Raw genomic sequence first — 14,332 nt, 5'->3', positions numbered from 1 at the left:
TGAACTGAGACGTTTATGGACATTAGTTTGGTTTAATGATCATCAGGACAGAACACAGAGACTGAACACCTCCACTTTTTCACCTGCCTCAGGTGAACTCGCTTTATTCTCCTTCAGGCCAGACCTCCACACTCACACATTTAAAGGCATCAGGTGAATCCAGTCTCACCTGAACAGGTGAAAGACACATGAGCGAGGGAGACATCAGACAGTCCTGAAGAGGACAGATCACGCAGAGGACATGACAGGTTTGAGAGGACCAAAGGTCATAAATGAGAGTGTGGAGGACGGCTCTGGTCCGTCACGTCCCTCATCGTGTCTCACGTCCACCTGCGGTGAACTCTTCATCACGGCGACACACAGAAGACAGACGCTGAGCTGAGGTAATAATAGTTACTTTATTTAGGTGAACTCAGTTTGAGCGGACATTTTGCTGAGTGGTCCGGAGGAAATGAACAGGTGGTTTTCAGGTGCCCCCCCGCGGAGAGCACGGAGGTAAACAACGAGAAACGAGAGTAAACTGCCAGTGGAGGTGTGGTCCAGTAACAGGAGCTGAGGGAGGGCTGGTCCCAGGCGTGAGGTCTGGAGGGAGGGCTTACTCGTCGTGACCCTCGTAGCCGTCGGGGAGGGCGTTGACGTGTCTGTTGTGGAAGAGGGATTTGTTGCCGTCTCCCCAGGGGAAACGCTGTGGAGCACAAACACAGAGTCGGTCACACTGCGGCGCCTCAGAGGCTCGTTCTCACCGTGAACCACGAAGGGCTGAGGAGTCGCACCTTGCTGCGGATGCGAAGGTGACTGTAAGGGATGAACTCGGGCTGCTGGTGGCTGTGCTCCTGCTCCTTCAGGTACATGTTCAGCATGCACACCGCCACGCCCGGCAGGGCCACCACGAAGCTCAGGATCTTCCATGTCCTGGCTGGAAGAGGAAGACAAAAAACGACGAGCAGTTTAGTGAAGACTGTTGAGAGTTAAATGACTCTTTGGACCGTTGACGCTCCTTTAGGACTTAGGTTTGTCCAATGACTGATGACATCTCCATCACACCCTCGTGATTCGCTGCAGTGAAGGTCAGAAACTCAGCTCCCTGCATGTGATTGGACAGACGGTTTCTGTCACGTTCAGCAGGTCTTATCGTGGTGATGAATGTTAGAGTTCATTCTTGTGATCGGTCTGGTTTTAATTTATTATTTTATGCAATGAAACGAGGCTGTGACATCATGATTGACAGCTAATCCTAAGGCGGGTGGGTGGATGGGCGGGACCTCGATACTGTGGCTTTATTTACGCTGACTGTCTCACATCTGCACCCACAGAGTTCAACATCAGGAAACGTCAGACAGCAGAAAAGTTAACGAGCTGACAAACTAAAAGCTGCTCACGCCGCTGGAAGCTGCAACTCATAAACATCTGAAGAATAAAGGCTGGAACAACGTGAACAATTTAAAGGTTCAGGTTTATGAACCTGAGTCGGTTCTTCAAGGACCGACTGTCAAGATGTCAGTAATATCACAGTGAGGAGCAGCTCCACCATCACTATCTGAAAAAGACAGATTACATTTGTGACGTTTCACCTTTAAACTTTAAAACGACTTTATTGTTTCCAAAAACAATTTCCATCAAAATGCACAGAGGTGAAGAGTTTACACTGAACGCTTTAATCAATAATCAGTAAACGTGCTGTTTGGTGACCATCGAAGGGCACGATCCAGCTGCACACACAGACCTCTAAAAGGTCACGTTTAAGTCATTTTAAGGCACTTCAGCGTGTTGTTAGTGTGCTGAGGACACATTTCTGATGAGCCTGTAAAAGACATGAACATCTCATTATTCATTTGGCCCTTTGAGTAATAATCACACTTACATTTTTAATCCATTTAATCTGTGCTCCGTTTTATCTCATTTATATCGAATGAGCAACACAAAAAATATGTTATTGAATGGCAAAATGTCGTATTTAACATGTACAAACACACATTTCTGTTACTCGTGATGAGGCTGTTTAAATGCGTCTTTCTCCTTTTGTCCTCTCTGCAGTATGAACTCTTATCTTATGTCTGGTTTCGTTATTTCTGACTGCTGTTCCTTCCTCAAACTGTTTTGAAAGCTGTTTTTTATTGTATCATGAAAAATACTCTGGAAAAACACGTCGTTACGAATATCTAAACTATGACCTGATGTGACACTTGTTGTTGCTCTTTAAGTTAGCTTGCAGGACGTATTTCTGCTGTACGACATTTGTCCACCTCCTAAGACTTTAAGACGGACTGTTTTAATGAGGCGGCAGGTCGAAGAGACAAAGTCCCAAAGTTAGAAAGCTGATGTTTTGAGCAGCTTCTCCTCCGCGCTGTCCGCTCAAGGATGTTAAGCTAACCGCTAATGCTAACACAGCTAGCGCTAGCTGAGCAAGGTCACCGTCAAAACGGAACAAGTGCCGTAAAATCATTAATGAAATCAGTGGTGAAGAATAAGGGGCCATGATTACCTGACTGCTCGCCATGTTCGGCAGCAGCAGCAGCGAGCTGACGCCGAGTCTGGGTCACAGAGGACCTCAGCAAAGCCTGAGAGAGCCGTCCGAGAGCCGCCATTTTCCTTTCTGAAGAGACGCAGAGACCGGAAGCAATTTGAACGGCGGTGTCACGTGGAGGCCAAACAGCTACTACTGCCACCAAGCGGCGAGACTGTGAACTACAGACAGACTCTGGAAAACTGACCTTAATGTGCTTTAGTCTGTCTCTGGAGGTTCACGTGCGTCTCATGTTAAACTGTGAAAAATCAGAACAATGCCACAAAGCAATGCAGTGTGAAGATGCAAATATAAGTTCAGCATAAGCTCTGTGGTCACTGTTGAGTTTCAGCAAATAAGATAAATAAGCAGTAAGGACAAGAACAGATGCACACAGAAATGACTTTTAAAAACACCTAATGAAGCATGAAAGATAATGACAGGCACAAAATACTAGATATATCAACATAAATACTAAAATTATCTAGAAACAGTCACAAATTAAAAGAGGAGATGAGTTGTAAATGTTTAAATAGTTGTAAATGTATTTCAGTACCTGAAAAAAATGCACTTGAGGGAGTGAAATTATGAGCAGGTCAAAGTGATCTTTGTCCTCAGATGACAGACTGTGTGTGAAGTGTGTGCTTTATGTCACAGGGCTGAACAAATGTCTCATTTTTGCTTATTTTCTTACAGCCGGTTTACTTCTGCAGGCCTGTAAATCTAATCCACATGAAACAGTGTGTGAAGGGAAAGTCACCTGCACACACCTGACGGACGAGCGCCGGCAGGAGGACGTGTTTCCAGACAAACAGCGTTAATTCAAACCCATATAATGTGTGCAATCACCTCTTCATCGCCTCATAACTGCCTCCAGGACACACCTCACTCTGTGCAAACCTCCTGCATCTGTCTGACGATGACTGAAGGCAGATTAAAAAAGCTTTTCTGTGGTTGACGTCCAGAAGCGTCTCTCTTTAAAGGGGAGGACGCTCTGTGGTCTCATGGTCAGAGTCCAACCAGACAAATTCAGAGATATTCTGCCTGATGAAGGTAAGTGATAAACTCGGCAGATTGTTTGTTGTTTGAAATCTTTCCGTTGAGCGTTTATAGAAATGTGTGGAAGTGTTCATCACTGTCACGCCTGCACCAATGACACCATGAATCAGCTTTATTAATGAAGACGATGCTTTTATGTCACGATTTAAATTCAGTGAAGCTTCTGGAGAAATTAGCTGCTCGTCTTTCAACGTGTTTGTGCGTTACACTCGTTTTAATGACAGAAATCTCTTTTATTTACTGAGCCGTTAATAGTTAACGGGTTTGGCTTGAGAACAAACAAAGCAGATTTAAGTGACCTCTTATTTGTCATTTCACTGTGACAATCTCAAAATGACCGCAGACTGAATCATCACCAGCCAGAAGCTTCTCCAAACTGTGAGCGACTGAAATGTAAGAAATGAGTTTCTCCAGAGAATCTGATGTCTTTCAGTCATGGAGTCTCAGTATCACCAGTTCGGCTCGTCTGACGGCGGCTCTGTCCACTCAGAGCGCACGGCGACTCCACAAACAGGTAAAACCTCTGATTGTGATTGTGATTGGGCGGCTGCAGGTGTCACACTGTGACAGGCTGTCTGTGGGTGTTGACAGGTCTGAGGAGGATCGTGGTCTACGTCCTGTACGGCGTCCTGCTGCTGCTGCTGCTGATCCTGCTGATGGTCACTGGGATCAAATGTACGCACTGAAACACTCTGAAGCTTCGCGCAGCTTTCACACCGACGACTCACTTTCTTTGTCTGCTTTTGTCGTTTTCCTCAAAAAGTCGCGCAGTTAAACAAAGAAGTCGCCGAAGTCAAAGTTCAGCTGGAGAGAATCGGCCATGGAGCAGATTCAGGTCAGGACGGGACGAAGGCTTCAGGCCTGGATTTAACGAGCGGCCGCACATCTCATGCTTTTCTTCCATGTTGTTGTTTTCCAGCTGCGCAGGACGTCTACGTAGAGAAGCTCGTCCCAGTCAGAGGTAAACACTTTAAAATCAATAAACCTGAACTCTGTGTTTTCCCCCGACCGGCCTCTCGTGACCGTTCTTCACCTCGGTCGCTGCAGGCTCGTGTCAGGCCGGATGGGTGTCCTTCCAGAGGAGCTGCTACCTGCTGTCCACCGCCGCCACCACCTGGAGCAAAGCCGAGGAGCAGTGCCGAGCCCGCGGAGCGCACCTGCTGGTTCTGAACAACGTGGAGGAGCTGGTGAGCTTCACGCCTTTTAAAGCGCCGCTCATTTGTTAGCGCGAGGCTCCAGAGTGTCAACGTGCTGCCGCTCTTTCATTTCCAGGACTACATCTCCAAAATCGTTGAGATCCAGTACAACTACTGGATTGGACTCGTGGAGCGACAGCATGAGGGACACTGGAGCTGGGTGGACGGGACTGACTTCAATTCGACCCCGACGTAAGACCAACACCAGGCTCCACGGAGGCGACTGAGAGCACAAAGCTGAGGTTGTTTCCAAGCGTTTCGCTGTGTCTGACGTGTGAACTCTTCCTCCCGCCGCCGCTCTTTGTGTCCAGGTTCTGGGACGTCGGCCAGCCGGATAACTGGGCCTTCAGGGAAAGCGGCGAGGACTGCGGGCAGCTTCACTCCTCCGACAAACGCAAACGGAAGCTGTGGAACGACGCCGACTGTAACCTGATGTACCAGTACATCTGCGAAGGCCGAGCCTGAGAGCCGGAGCCTCACCTGCACGGCACACCTGACGTGCTTGGAAGAAGGATGGAGAAGATGTTTCTGATTTCAATTCACAGTGAGGAGACACATGAGAGCGTGTGTGAGGCTTGTGGTGGACAATAAAACGATGTCACAATGAGTCGTCTGTTGATTTCCTGCACACACACACACACACACACACACACACACACACACACACACACACACACAATGCACAGGCGTCTGCTTTGAACACACACCTTTGCTTCGTTGCTTGTTGCGGCGTGTGTTGTTTTCTTGAGCGTGGACATGAACTGGGCAGGAACGTCCAGTGTAAACTGGTGGGGACTCTGGGAGGACGGACGTGTTGACTCAGCTGTGTGTCGGACGGTTGTTTTAAATTCAGCTTCTATTTAAAGAAGGAAAACGCAAAGCAGAGCGAGCGGAGAGGACAACAAACAGACAGACAGTTTGATCAAAGGAGGACACGTCTGTCCCCAGCTGAGGCGGCGAGGGGAGAACGTGGCGTTCTGCAGGGCTCATGTGTTCATCTCGTCCCGCTGTGTTTCCTGTGAGGAAGAGCTTCAGCCTGAGCACGCTCTTCATCAGTATGTGCTGTTAAGATGTAACCCCCCCTGTTTTTAATCACTGTAATGATCAGACAGATCAGCAGTCATCAGGGTGTGGAGAATCCTCTGGTCCCTGAACGCATCAGGCCCCGGTCATGACCGTGTGGCGTCCTGCAGGGAGCCGAGAAGAAAGTCTGAAATGTGAAATAAAAGAGATTCGAGTCTTCACTCTCTTCACTCTGACTGCTGCTGTTTGCGTCAGAGGAAACATGAAAGTGACCCGCAGGCTGATTCAGTGCTTCCACTCTCACACGTGGAGCTGAAGGTGTTAACAGACGTTCAGGTGAACACAGACGTCCGAACGTCTGATGGCAGTGATGAAAGCCCCCACGCTCAGCTCCCTCCCTCCTGTCTGCGCCTCAGCTGCTGTCATATAAGGACAGGCTGCACTCAAGTCCCTGTTCTTCTGTCTGCAGCCATGAAAGTGACGTCTCTGCTGCTGCTGCTCAGCGGTAAGAACACAGAGCGTCCCCCCTCAAAAGGACATGTGTCTCTGCTTTAGGACGCTCCTTCTCTCATGTGTTTGCGTGTCTTCCTCAGCAGCTTGTGTGGTCAGCGGCGGTCCGCTGCCCAAAGCCTTGTGGCAGTTTGGGAGCATGATCCAGTGCGCCCAGCCCGGCATCAGTCCCTTCAAGTACAACGAGTACGGCTGCTGGTGCGGCATCGGGGGGAGGGGGACCCCTCTGGACGAAGTGGACATGTAGGACGGAGACACTTTCCCACCGTCAATTCAAAAGGCAAAGAGTGGAGAGGCTTTCTCTGACCTGCAGCCTCTCCTCCGCTGTTTCAGGTGCTGTCAAGTCCACGACAAATGCTACGAAAGGAGCAGGAAGGCTCCTGGATGCAGGGCCATTTCTGACCTCCCCTACGTTCTGGTTTATGACTACACCTGCTCAGACCAGCAGGTGACCTGCTCAGGTAAGACCGAGACGCCACGTCTGCAGCACTTGTATTGTATGTAGATTTATATGTTGTATTTCAATGCTCTCTGCTGAAACGCTGCCTCCACACACACACACACACACACACACACACACACACTCTCTCTCTTTCACTCACACACACACACACACACACACACACACACACACACACACACACACACACACACACACACTCTCTCTCTTTCACTCACACACACACACACACACACTCACACACACACACACACACACACACACACACACACTCTCTCTCTTTCACTCACACACACACACACACACACACACACACACACACACACACTCTCTCTCTTTCACTCACACACACACACACACACACACACTCACACACACACACACACACACACACACACACACTCTCTCTTTCACTCACACACACACACACACACTCTCTCCATGTGTGTTTAACCTCGCCGTCTGTGGCCGTGCTTCATCTCTCCGCAGCCTCCAACAACAAGTGCCAGGCCGCCGTGTGCGAGTGCGACCGGGCGGCGGCGAACTGCTTCGCTCGGACCTCGTACAACCCCGCCTACAAGAACCTGGACCCCAAAGTCCACTGCGTCAACTGAGCGGGACGAGGCCAAAGAAGACGAGTCGGGACGTGGAGTTTTCTTCTCAAAGTTTAATTTCTGTGTGATTCTTTAAGAAAAGCTGATTTTGTGGAAATAAACACTCGATGTTCGAGGCCTTCAGCTGAAGCTCGTGTGTGTTTGCTGACGTGTGCAGAGCTTCTGCTTCAGAGCTGACAGCTGCTCTTCTCTCACAGCTCAGCCCTGCAGGTCGAGCAGAGCCGAGCTGCAGGAGCGCTCCTCCTCTTCATCACGAGCGACACAAACCTCTGAACAAAACTGGAGTGCGGATAGAAAGCAAACAGCCGCCGGCTGACGGATTCCAGCTGTATCATACGCAAACAAACATTGTGCAGAAAGTTTAACTAGAACATTTTCACAGAGATGACAGGATGCTAAAAACACTTCAAACCCACATCAGAAAAACATTTTGGTCCAGTTTTAGTGAAAACAATCGAACACCCAGCACCGACAGACTGATCGTGACTTCAAAATAAGAGCCTGGCGTGGGCTCTCGGGCTCAGATGGGCTTGTAGAGCAGAGTGGTCACGTACTTCTTCTTGTACCGGTGTGAAGCGCTGAGGACCATCACGCCATCCTGCACGAGGAGAAGAGCGTTTACAGACCAATCAGCCTCAGAGATGAAGAAAAGCACGTTTTTATGACGCTTCCCAGAAAGCAAAAATCCATTGAATCAACATTGAGATATGGTCATGGCTTAAAATTGAATCAACATTGATGTCAGACATTGAAAGTAACATTGAAAGCGCTCGTTATGATCAACATTGAAATAATGTTGAATTTTCAATCAGTCTAAACATTGATTCATTATTTATTCAACTACATCATTTTCAACATTGAAACAATGTAGAATTGTCAATTAATCTGAACATAGAATCAATATTGATTCATTTATAAATGCATTGAAATTACATTGATTCTACATTGCAACAATGTTATTAATTAAAGGACCATTACAGCACTTTTCAGCCTTCATCTGTAGGTTTTAAATATGCTTCATGCAAGGCAAATTGCATGAAGCATACGCGATTTGAAGCGTCATTTTGCCGGGCGACGCGATGGACGCGATGCGCGGCGCGATGGACGCGTTGGCCGCGAAAATCGCTCTCATCGCGTCTGTAGCCTCTGCACACGGACACACTAGCGTTAGCTAGCGTTATCTAGAATGCTAGCGCTAGCTAATGCTAATGACGCTAATAAGCTACAACCTCACGGTAATAATTCACAAAGTTGACATGCTGGTGAAAATACATTGTGTTCTCATTAGGACTTACCAGATTGTCTTCTTTTGTCACTCGAAGATAATAAAAGCTGCCAACCGCTGCCAACTGTTGACTGGTTTGAACTGGTTTGGTCTCAGGAGAGAGCAAGTCTCGTGGGCGGGGGCACAGGTGCACAGCCACAGCATGCCATACATTGAAACCATGTCTATTTAATGTTGACATTTCAGCATTGAAAACCCAGCATCTATACAATGCTGATTCAACAACATTTTTTCAAATGTTGAAATGGTAGCTCTAATTCAATATTGAATAAACATAGATTTTTCAACTTCAACCAAAAACAAACAATTTCACCAAAATTCAACGTTGAATCACTGTATTTTGCTCTCTGGGATTTCCTCGACGTCAGCAGACAGGAAGTCAAACAGAAGTAAACTTTAGAGTATAAGAATAGAGTTTAAGTACAGAAAAGTCAGTACAAGTACACCTTTACTGTTCATTTAAAGTACACTGGACATAAATAGATCTCATCATTCTACTTAAAGGTGTTAAATGAATACACTAGTTCTGCAGTACTCTAAGTGTACTTTATTGTAAGTGTATTATAAATCGTGTACTTTAGAAATACTTTTAACAGTAATAAAGTGTACTGTACTGTAAATACACCGTTAGCATGCTTCTTTACAGCCTGTTACCTTGATGGAGAGGGCGTACAGGTGATTGAGCATCACATGGTTCGGCTCAGGAAGCAGCGTCGGGTCACACTGAGGAGAATTCAGAGAGACGGTGAACTCGACGCCGTCGCACGCCGCCGTAACAGATGCGCCGCTAACACGAGCGTGGAGGCAGTACTTACAGAGACACCTGTGTCCTTGTTGAGCAGCACCTGCAGCAGGTGAGGCGGCAAGAAGGGAGGCTGCTTGATCTTGTCCTCTGATCTGATGACATATGCATCCTGCTGGTAGGGGCCGGGGGGGGAGCTGGACAGGTCTGGACAGAACGGCCACACGACGCCACGTTAAAACAACCGTACGTCAGAAGATCAGCACAGTGTCACTGCGCCGCGTTCACTCAGTCACCTGACGCCGTTTGTACCTGACAGGTCTGCAGAATCCTGCGAGTCGATCCTGAGGGCGTCAAACACCTCGAAGTCAGTCCTCTTCACCTGGATGACGTTGTTCACCGTCCCGGTCTTTGACGTCATCACGGCCTGAGAGAGCACAAACAGCTGTTTTCACACGGAGCGCCCGCTGATGAAGAGGAGGACGGCCTCGGCGGCTCTCACTCACCCCTGCGGGATCCAGCGTCCACTGGCCGTCCACACAGAACTTGTACTGGTGCTCTCCCTCCGGCAGGTCCATGATGGCCACGAAGTTCTTCTCACTGCGTTTGAGAGACAGCGTGAGCACGAGCAGACGGACAAAGCTGCGAAGCGTCTGAAGCAGCCGGACTACCTTCTGTTGAGCGGGATCTTGGTGGCCCAGTTGTTAAAGGATCCGGACACGAAGACCTCTTTGGCGACGCCGGACCACCTGAACACGGTCGGCCTGGCGTGCGTCGGACTTTTGCTCTCACTCTCCAGGTCCTGCTGCCAGGCCAGAAATTCCTGTATTTCCTGCGGCGCCTGCAGGGCGTGAATCACAGTTAATCAGCAGCGTCGACCGCGTGTCTGATTCATATCACAAACAACCTTTAAACATGGGTTTGGATCTGTTAGGCTCAGTTTAGGCCTGACTCAGCAGGTCTGCGGTGAACAAAGAGCAGATCATCACGTCTTTGCTGTTTTCAACACGTTTTGCTTTGAGACCGTTTCATCTTTCTTTGCTCACTTCACCTGTGCAGGTTTACAGGACGAATAAAAGATATGAAACATTCAGGGTGAGGGGCTACCTGTCTCATGCAGTCACCTGAAACACACTCCACCTGATAAACGATCCATAATCAAAGCTCAGAAACACGCCGAGCGCTGGCTCTCTGCTCTCTGCTCTGCCTGATCAAACGTCTGTCTGGGTTCTGGTCTGGACTCCATACCTTTGGGTCCTCCCTCTGGAACAGGTCTGCGTCCTCTGTGCTGTCCATCAGGATGTTGGGACGAGCCTCTTTGCCTCCGTGCTGTCCATCTCTGTACCCCCTGTCCCCCTGTCCCCCGCTGGACCTGTCGCTGCTGCTGTTCCCCATCACTGCGGCATCAAACTCTGCAACACACACAACAACGTCCTCAAGTCCAGACCAGCACGAGCCCGCTGTGGTCCCTGGACCGACCGCCAGGGGCCCTTCTATAACCCCCCTGAGCAGAATCAGCTCGGCAGAAAAACGAACGTTTTGACTTCGCGTGCGTCGAACAGGTGAGAGAGGACAGACCACGAGCTGAGACTCACCTTCAGGACTGAAGTGAGTCCAGCAGGATCCGCATCAGGCTGGTTTGTGGACGAAACGTTTGCTGCTTCTGTGGTCGCTGTTTCCGTCTTCGAGCTGCAGAAGTTTTCCTGCCGGACTGAGAAACGACTCCGAGCTCGAGCGGCCGCTCCAGGTGTGTTCGCTGCAGGTGTGCTCGCTTCGCCTCCTCTTTCAGGCTCGTGCGGACAGCTGTGCTCCCTGCGCCATTAAGAGGAAACTTCAGAGTGTGTGTGTGTGTGTGTGTGAGTGTGTGTGTGCGGTGAAGAAAACACACCTCTTCCGCCTCCTGTCCTCGAGCTCAGGAAGAGTTTAGCCCGACCGTTTCCAGCTGACTCTGCGGTCACGTGAGCGGATCATTTACAGGTAAACGAAACGTTTTCATCCCGAAATAAAAGCTGAGAGCTGAGAAAGAAAACCTCTGAACTGGTTTAATCCTGATTAAACAGCAGCAGTCCAGATCAGTGGTGCCCAACCCGGGGAGCGCGGCCCCCCAGAGGACCACACACTGCACCGCACAGTTTTTTTTAATTTTTTTTCTGGTACTCTTTCCTGTAAAAATCACAACTTCAGATCCCAAATTAATCAAATACTTTTACCTCCATGTTCACTGACTGCTTCGTGAACGAGGTCTGAGAGTAAAATACTGCATTCAAACGTTCCACACAAAGCAAAATATCCTTAAAGTACAAAAAGTTAAAATACTCATTATCTAATCATCCAACATGTCACTGGAGTATTATTATTGATGCATTCATGTGTTCATCTCCTTAATGCTGCAGCTCATTTTAATGACTTCATACACTGATGAATAGTTTAGTTAGTTAGTTTCTGTAGTGGAGTAGAAGCTCAAAGCAGCAGAAGATGGAAATACTCAGGTAAAATACAAGTACCTTAAAGCAGTACTTCAGGCCGCCCCTTTGGATTCCTGCAGCTCAGCAAATCTGCGTCCTTGAGCCTGCTTCCAGTCGGCGTTCTCACGGTGATCCTGTTTCATGTCAGTCACGTCAGTCTGAAGCCTGAAGGAAACAGTCTTCAGTATCTGAGGTGAGCAGAGATCACCTGAGCCCGCCCCCGCCCCCCCCCCCCCCCCCCCCACACACACACACACAGCACAGCTGCTGCACCTGGAATCTGACACTCATCAGGCTCCAGCATCAACAAAGAGGGTCCAGTTATCTGTTGGTGTCAGCTGATGGTGCTGCTTTCAGACTCACTCTGCTGCTTTCAGACTCACTCTGGGTGACCTTTGACCCTCTAACATCTTGCTCCACGCTGTCTGACTGTGCTTCAGCTTCCTGTTCTTCCGCTCATGATGCTGCTTAAATGTCTTGGTTAAATTACAAGATATTTATGCTCTTTGCACAACTACAGGACTGCCGACCCAGACGGTCCACTGTGATGGACAAGGCTTCCTGTACGTCCTCCGTGTCCTCAGAGGACATGCTGAGTGGCTCAGTGGCAGCTGATGATTGGACAGCTCAGGTCTCTGCTGCCGGCAGCTCCCCCCCCCGTCTCCTCCGGCTCCCCCCAGGTGGTGATCAGCTGCTCGTCCCCGTGGAGGTGATCGACAGGACGTCACACGTTGGTGATCTCCTGCTGGACTCAGACAGAAGCTGCAGGAAAAGGAGGTCTGGTGCTTTCAGAGGTGCTTCAGGGTCACTGCAGGTTGATTAAACTCATGTTTTCTCTGTAATGATGTCAGAGTATAAACTCCGTCTTTAGCCTCTTAACAGAGTTAAGATCAAATATCAGAGCAGACAAACTGTCACTGTTAAAATACACATTTGGATCAAGTTTGAACCATTTTTCATTTTATTTTGTCACTTTTCAAACATCAGTCAGCCGATAATCTCTGATCAAACTGTCCTTTAGTTAAATGAATCCTCTCTTTTCATTGGTGGATCTTCCTTCATGCACCTTCATCCTGTACGTGTGTTGTGTGCTGTATTCAGCAAAGTGAGGCCTCCAGCTCTCTGCAAACCTGCAGAGCTCAAGCTGAGCGGAGCCTCACTGCATCCCTCCTCTTCCTCCTCCTCTTCCTCCTCAGCTCACACCACCTGCTGTGGAGGGAAAGGATACTTGAGATGCTGCCTCGTGTTGATTTTTGCTTCTTGTCTGGAGCATTCATACCGTGGTGATGTGAGACGGTACACGCCGCGATGATCAGAAGGCCAATGGCAAAAGACGCCACGCCCAGCTGAGCTGTCCGACCCGGCCGCTCAACGCCATCATAGTCCTCTTCGTCGCAGCTCTTCTGGGCCTGCAGGTGAGTGAAAGGTCACATTTAATCTGAAGACATTTGAATCCCACTGAGGCAGCGACTCCCTGCACGGCTCCTCTGCAGCTGCCTCTCCTGTTACTCACAGCTACGAAGACCCAACAGCTGCTGCTGGAACAGGGACTCAACGCGAGTCTGCGTCCCCTCAGAGAGACGAACCTGCACGTCACAGAAAGCAGCCGTGAAGCCGGTTCAGCATCAGCTGGAATCATCTGATCTGAAGTATTTGTTATTTACTTGGACAGAGACACGTTTGCTGCTTGATCAGCAGATAGACGAGACACATAAATGCATTCAAGTGGTAATTTACTGTAAATCCAGCCTCTGACGTGTCCCCGTCCCCGTCCCCGTCCCCGTCCCCGCTGTGTCTGCTCTGTAAACCAGTCCTCCATGTGATCTGACACACTGCCTACAGACGACACCTGAAAGCATCACGTAAACTGACACACTTTGACTCAGCAGCACAGAGAAAACCAGCGCTGCGATGCTGACGGCCACGGCGGGCAGAAACAGGTGAGCATGCTGAGACACAGGTAGTTCCTCGGGGGGGGGGGGGCTCCCGGGCCCCCCCGCTCCTCAGGGGCTCTGCGCTCATGACAGACTGCAGAGGTGAAGCGACGGAGCTGAGACGCTGAGAGGGTGGAGGTGGAGGCAGCAGAGCAGTGATGATGGAGGAGAGGAATCAGCCAGCGGAGATATGAGAGGGACGCTGAGGACGACCGAAGAATGAGACAGTGTCCAGAGGACGAAGAGAAAAATCACATTTCACTGCTTCATACGATGCATTTATCATTGTTCAGTTCATTTATGGCAAATTTACAGTAAATTAGAGCAAATTCTGATTCATCCAGAACAGAACTCTGTGATTTAGAACAAAATGTACGTTGTAGTATGGAAATGTGTCGGAAAATGGGACATTTAGCAAAGAAATGAGAGTAAATTATTTTGTTAATTTTAGGGCTGCAACTAACAAGTATTTTCATGGTCAATTATTTTCTCAGTGAATCGATCAGTCGTTTGATCTATAAGATGTCAGAAGATGGTGAAA

At 49.0% G+C, this 14,332-nt stretch overlaps 4 protein-coding genes across 4 annotated transcripts; 2 read left to right on the top strand and 2 right to left on the bottom strand.

Moving 5' to 3' along the window:
* Nucleotides 1-379: 379 nt before the first annotated feature.
* cox6a1 (cytochrome c oxidase subunit 6A1) lies at nucleotides 380-2,614 on the bottom strand. The gene is made up of 3 exons (XM_070964523.1): nucleotides 2,483-2,614; nucleotides 774-916; nucleotides 380-685 (listed from the first exon to the last, which is right to left on the bottom strand). The coding sequence occupies exons 1-3, from the start codon at nucleotides 2,583-2,585 to the stop codon at nucleotides 596-598; spliced, it is 336 nt and encodes a 111-aa protein (XP_070820624.1). The 5' UTR covers nucleotides 2,586-2,614; the 3' UTR covers nucleotides 380-595.
* Nucleotides 2,615-3,506: 892 nt separating this feature from the next.
* Nucleotides 3,507-5,248, top strand: asgrl1 (asialoglycoprotein receptor-like 1). Its single transcript, XM_070964522.1, has 8 exons — nucleotides 3,507-3,556; nucleotides 3,977-4,076; nucleotides 4,154-4,237; nucleotides 4,326-4,397; nucleotides 4,482-4,523; nucleotides 4,610-4,749; nucleotides 4,835-4,950; nucleotides 5,070-5,248. The coding sequence occupies exons 2-8, from the start codon at nucleotides 3,998-4,000 to the stop codon at nucleotides 5,221-5,223; spliced, it is 687 nt and encodes a 228-aa protein (XP_070820623.1). The 5' UTR covers nucleotides 3,507-3,556; nucleotides 3,977-3,997; the 3' UTR covers nucleotides 5,224-5,248.
* A 992-nt stretch (nucleotides 5,249-6,240) lies between these two features.
* On the top strand, nucleotides 6,241-7,375 carry pla2g1b (phospholipase A2, group IB (pancreas)). Its single transcript, XM_070964444.1, has 4 exons — nucleotides 6,241-6,286; nucleotides 6,375-6,534; nucleotides 6,625-6,752; nucleotides 7,241-7,375. The coding sequence occupies exons 1-4, from the start codon at nucleotides 6,253-6,255 to the stop codon at nucleotides 7,363-7,365; spliced, it is 447 nt and encodes a 148-aa protein (XP_070820545.1). The 5' UTR covers nucleotides 6,241-6,252; the 3' UTR covers nucleotides 7,366-7,375.
* A 24-nt stretch (nucleotides 7,376-7,399) lies between these two features.
* prkab1b (protein kinase, AMP-activated, beta 1 non-catalytic subunit, b) lies at nucleotides 7,400-11,261 on the bottom strand. The gene is made up of 8 exons (XM_070964443.1): nucleotides 10,988-11,261; nucleotides 10,641-10,804; nucleotides 10,064-10,233; nucleotides 9,899-9,992; nucleotides 9,705-9,819; nucleotides 9,466-9,599; nucleotides 9,305-9,373; nucleotides 7,400-7,963 (listed from the first exon to the last, which is right to left on the bottom strand). Exons 2-8 carry the CDS (start codon nucleotides 10,785-10,787, stop codon nucleotides 7,886-7,888), a joined length of 807 nt encoding a protein of 268 aa, XP_070820544.1. The 5' UTR covers nucleotides 10,788-10,804; nucleotides 10,988-11,261; the 3' UTR covers nucleotides 7,400-7,885.
* Nucleotides 11,262-14,332: the final 3,071 nt, after the last annotated feature.

This window comes from Chaetodon trifascialis, chromosome 6, assembly GCF_039877785.1.
Source record: "Chaetodon trifascialis isolate fChaTrf1 chromosome 6, fChaTrf1.hap1, whole genome shotgun sequence".
NCBI lineage: Eukaryota > Metazoa > Chordata > Actinopteri > Chaetodontiformes > Chaetodontidae > Chaetodon > Chaetodon trifascialis.
The sequence above is the reverse complement of the archived record's forward strand: the minus strand, read 5'-3'. Positions and strand labels throughout refer to the sequence as shown.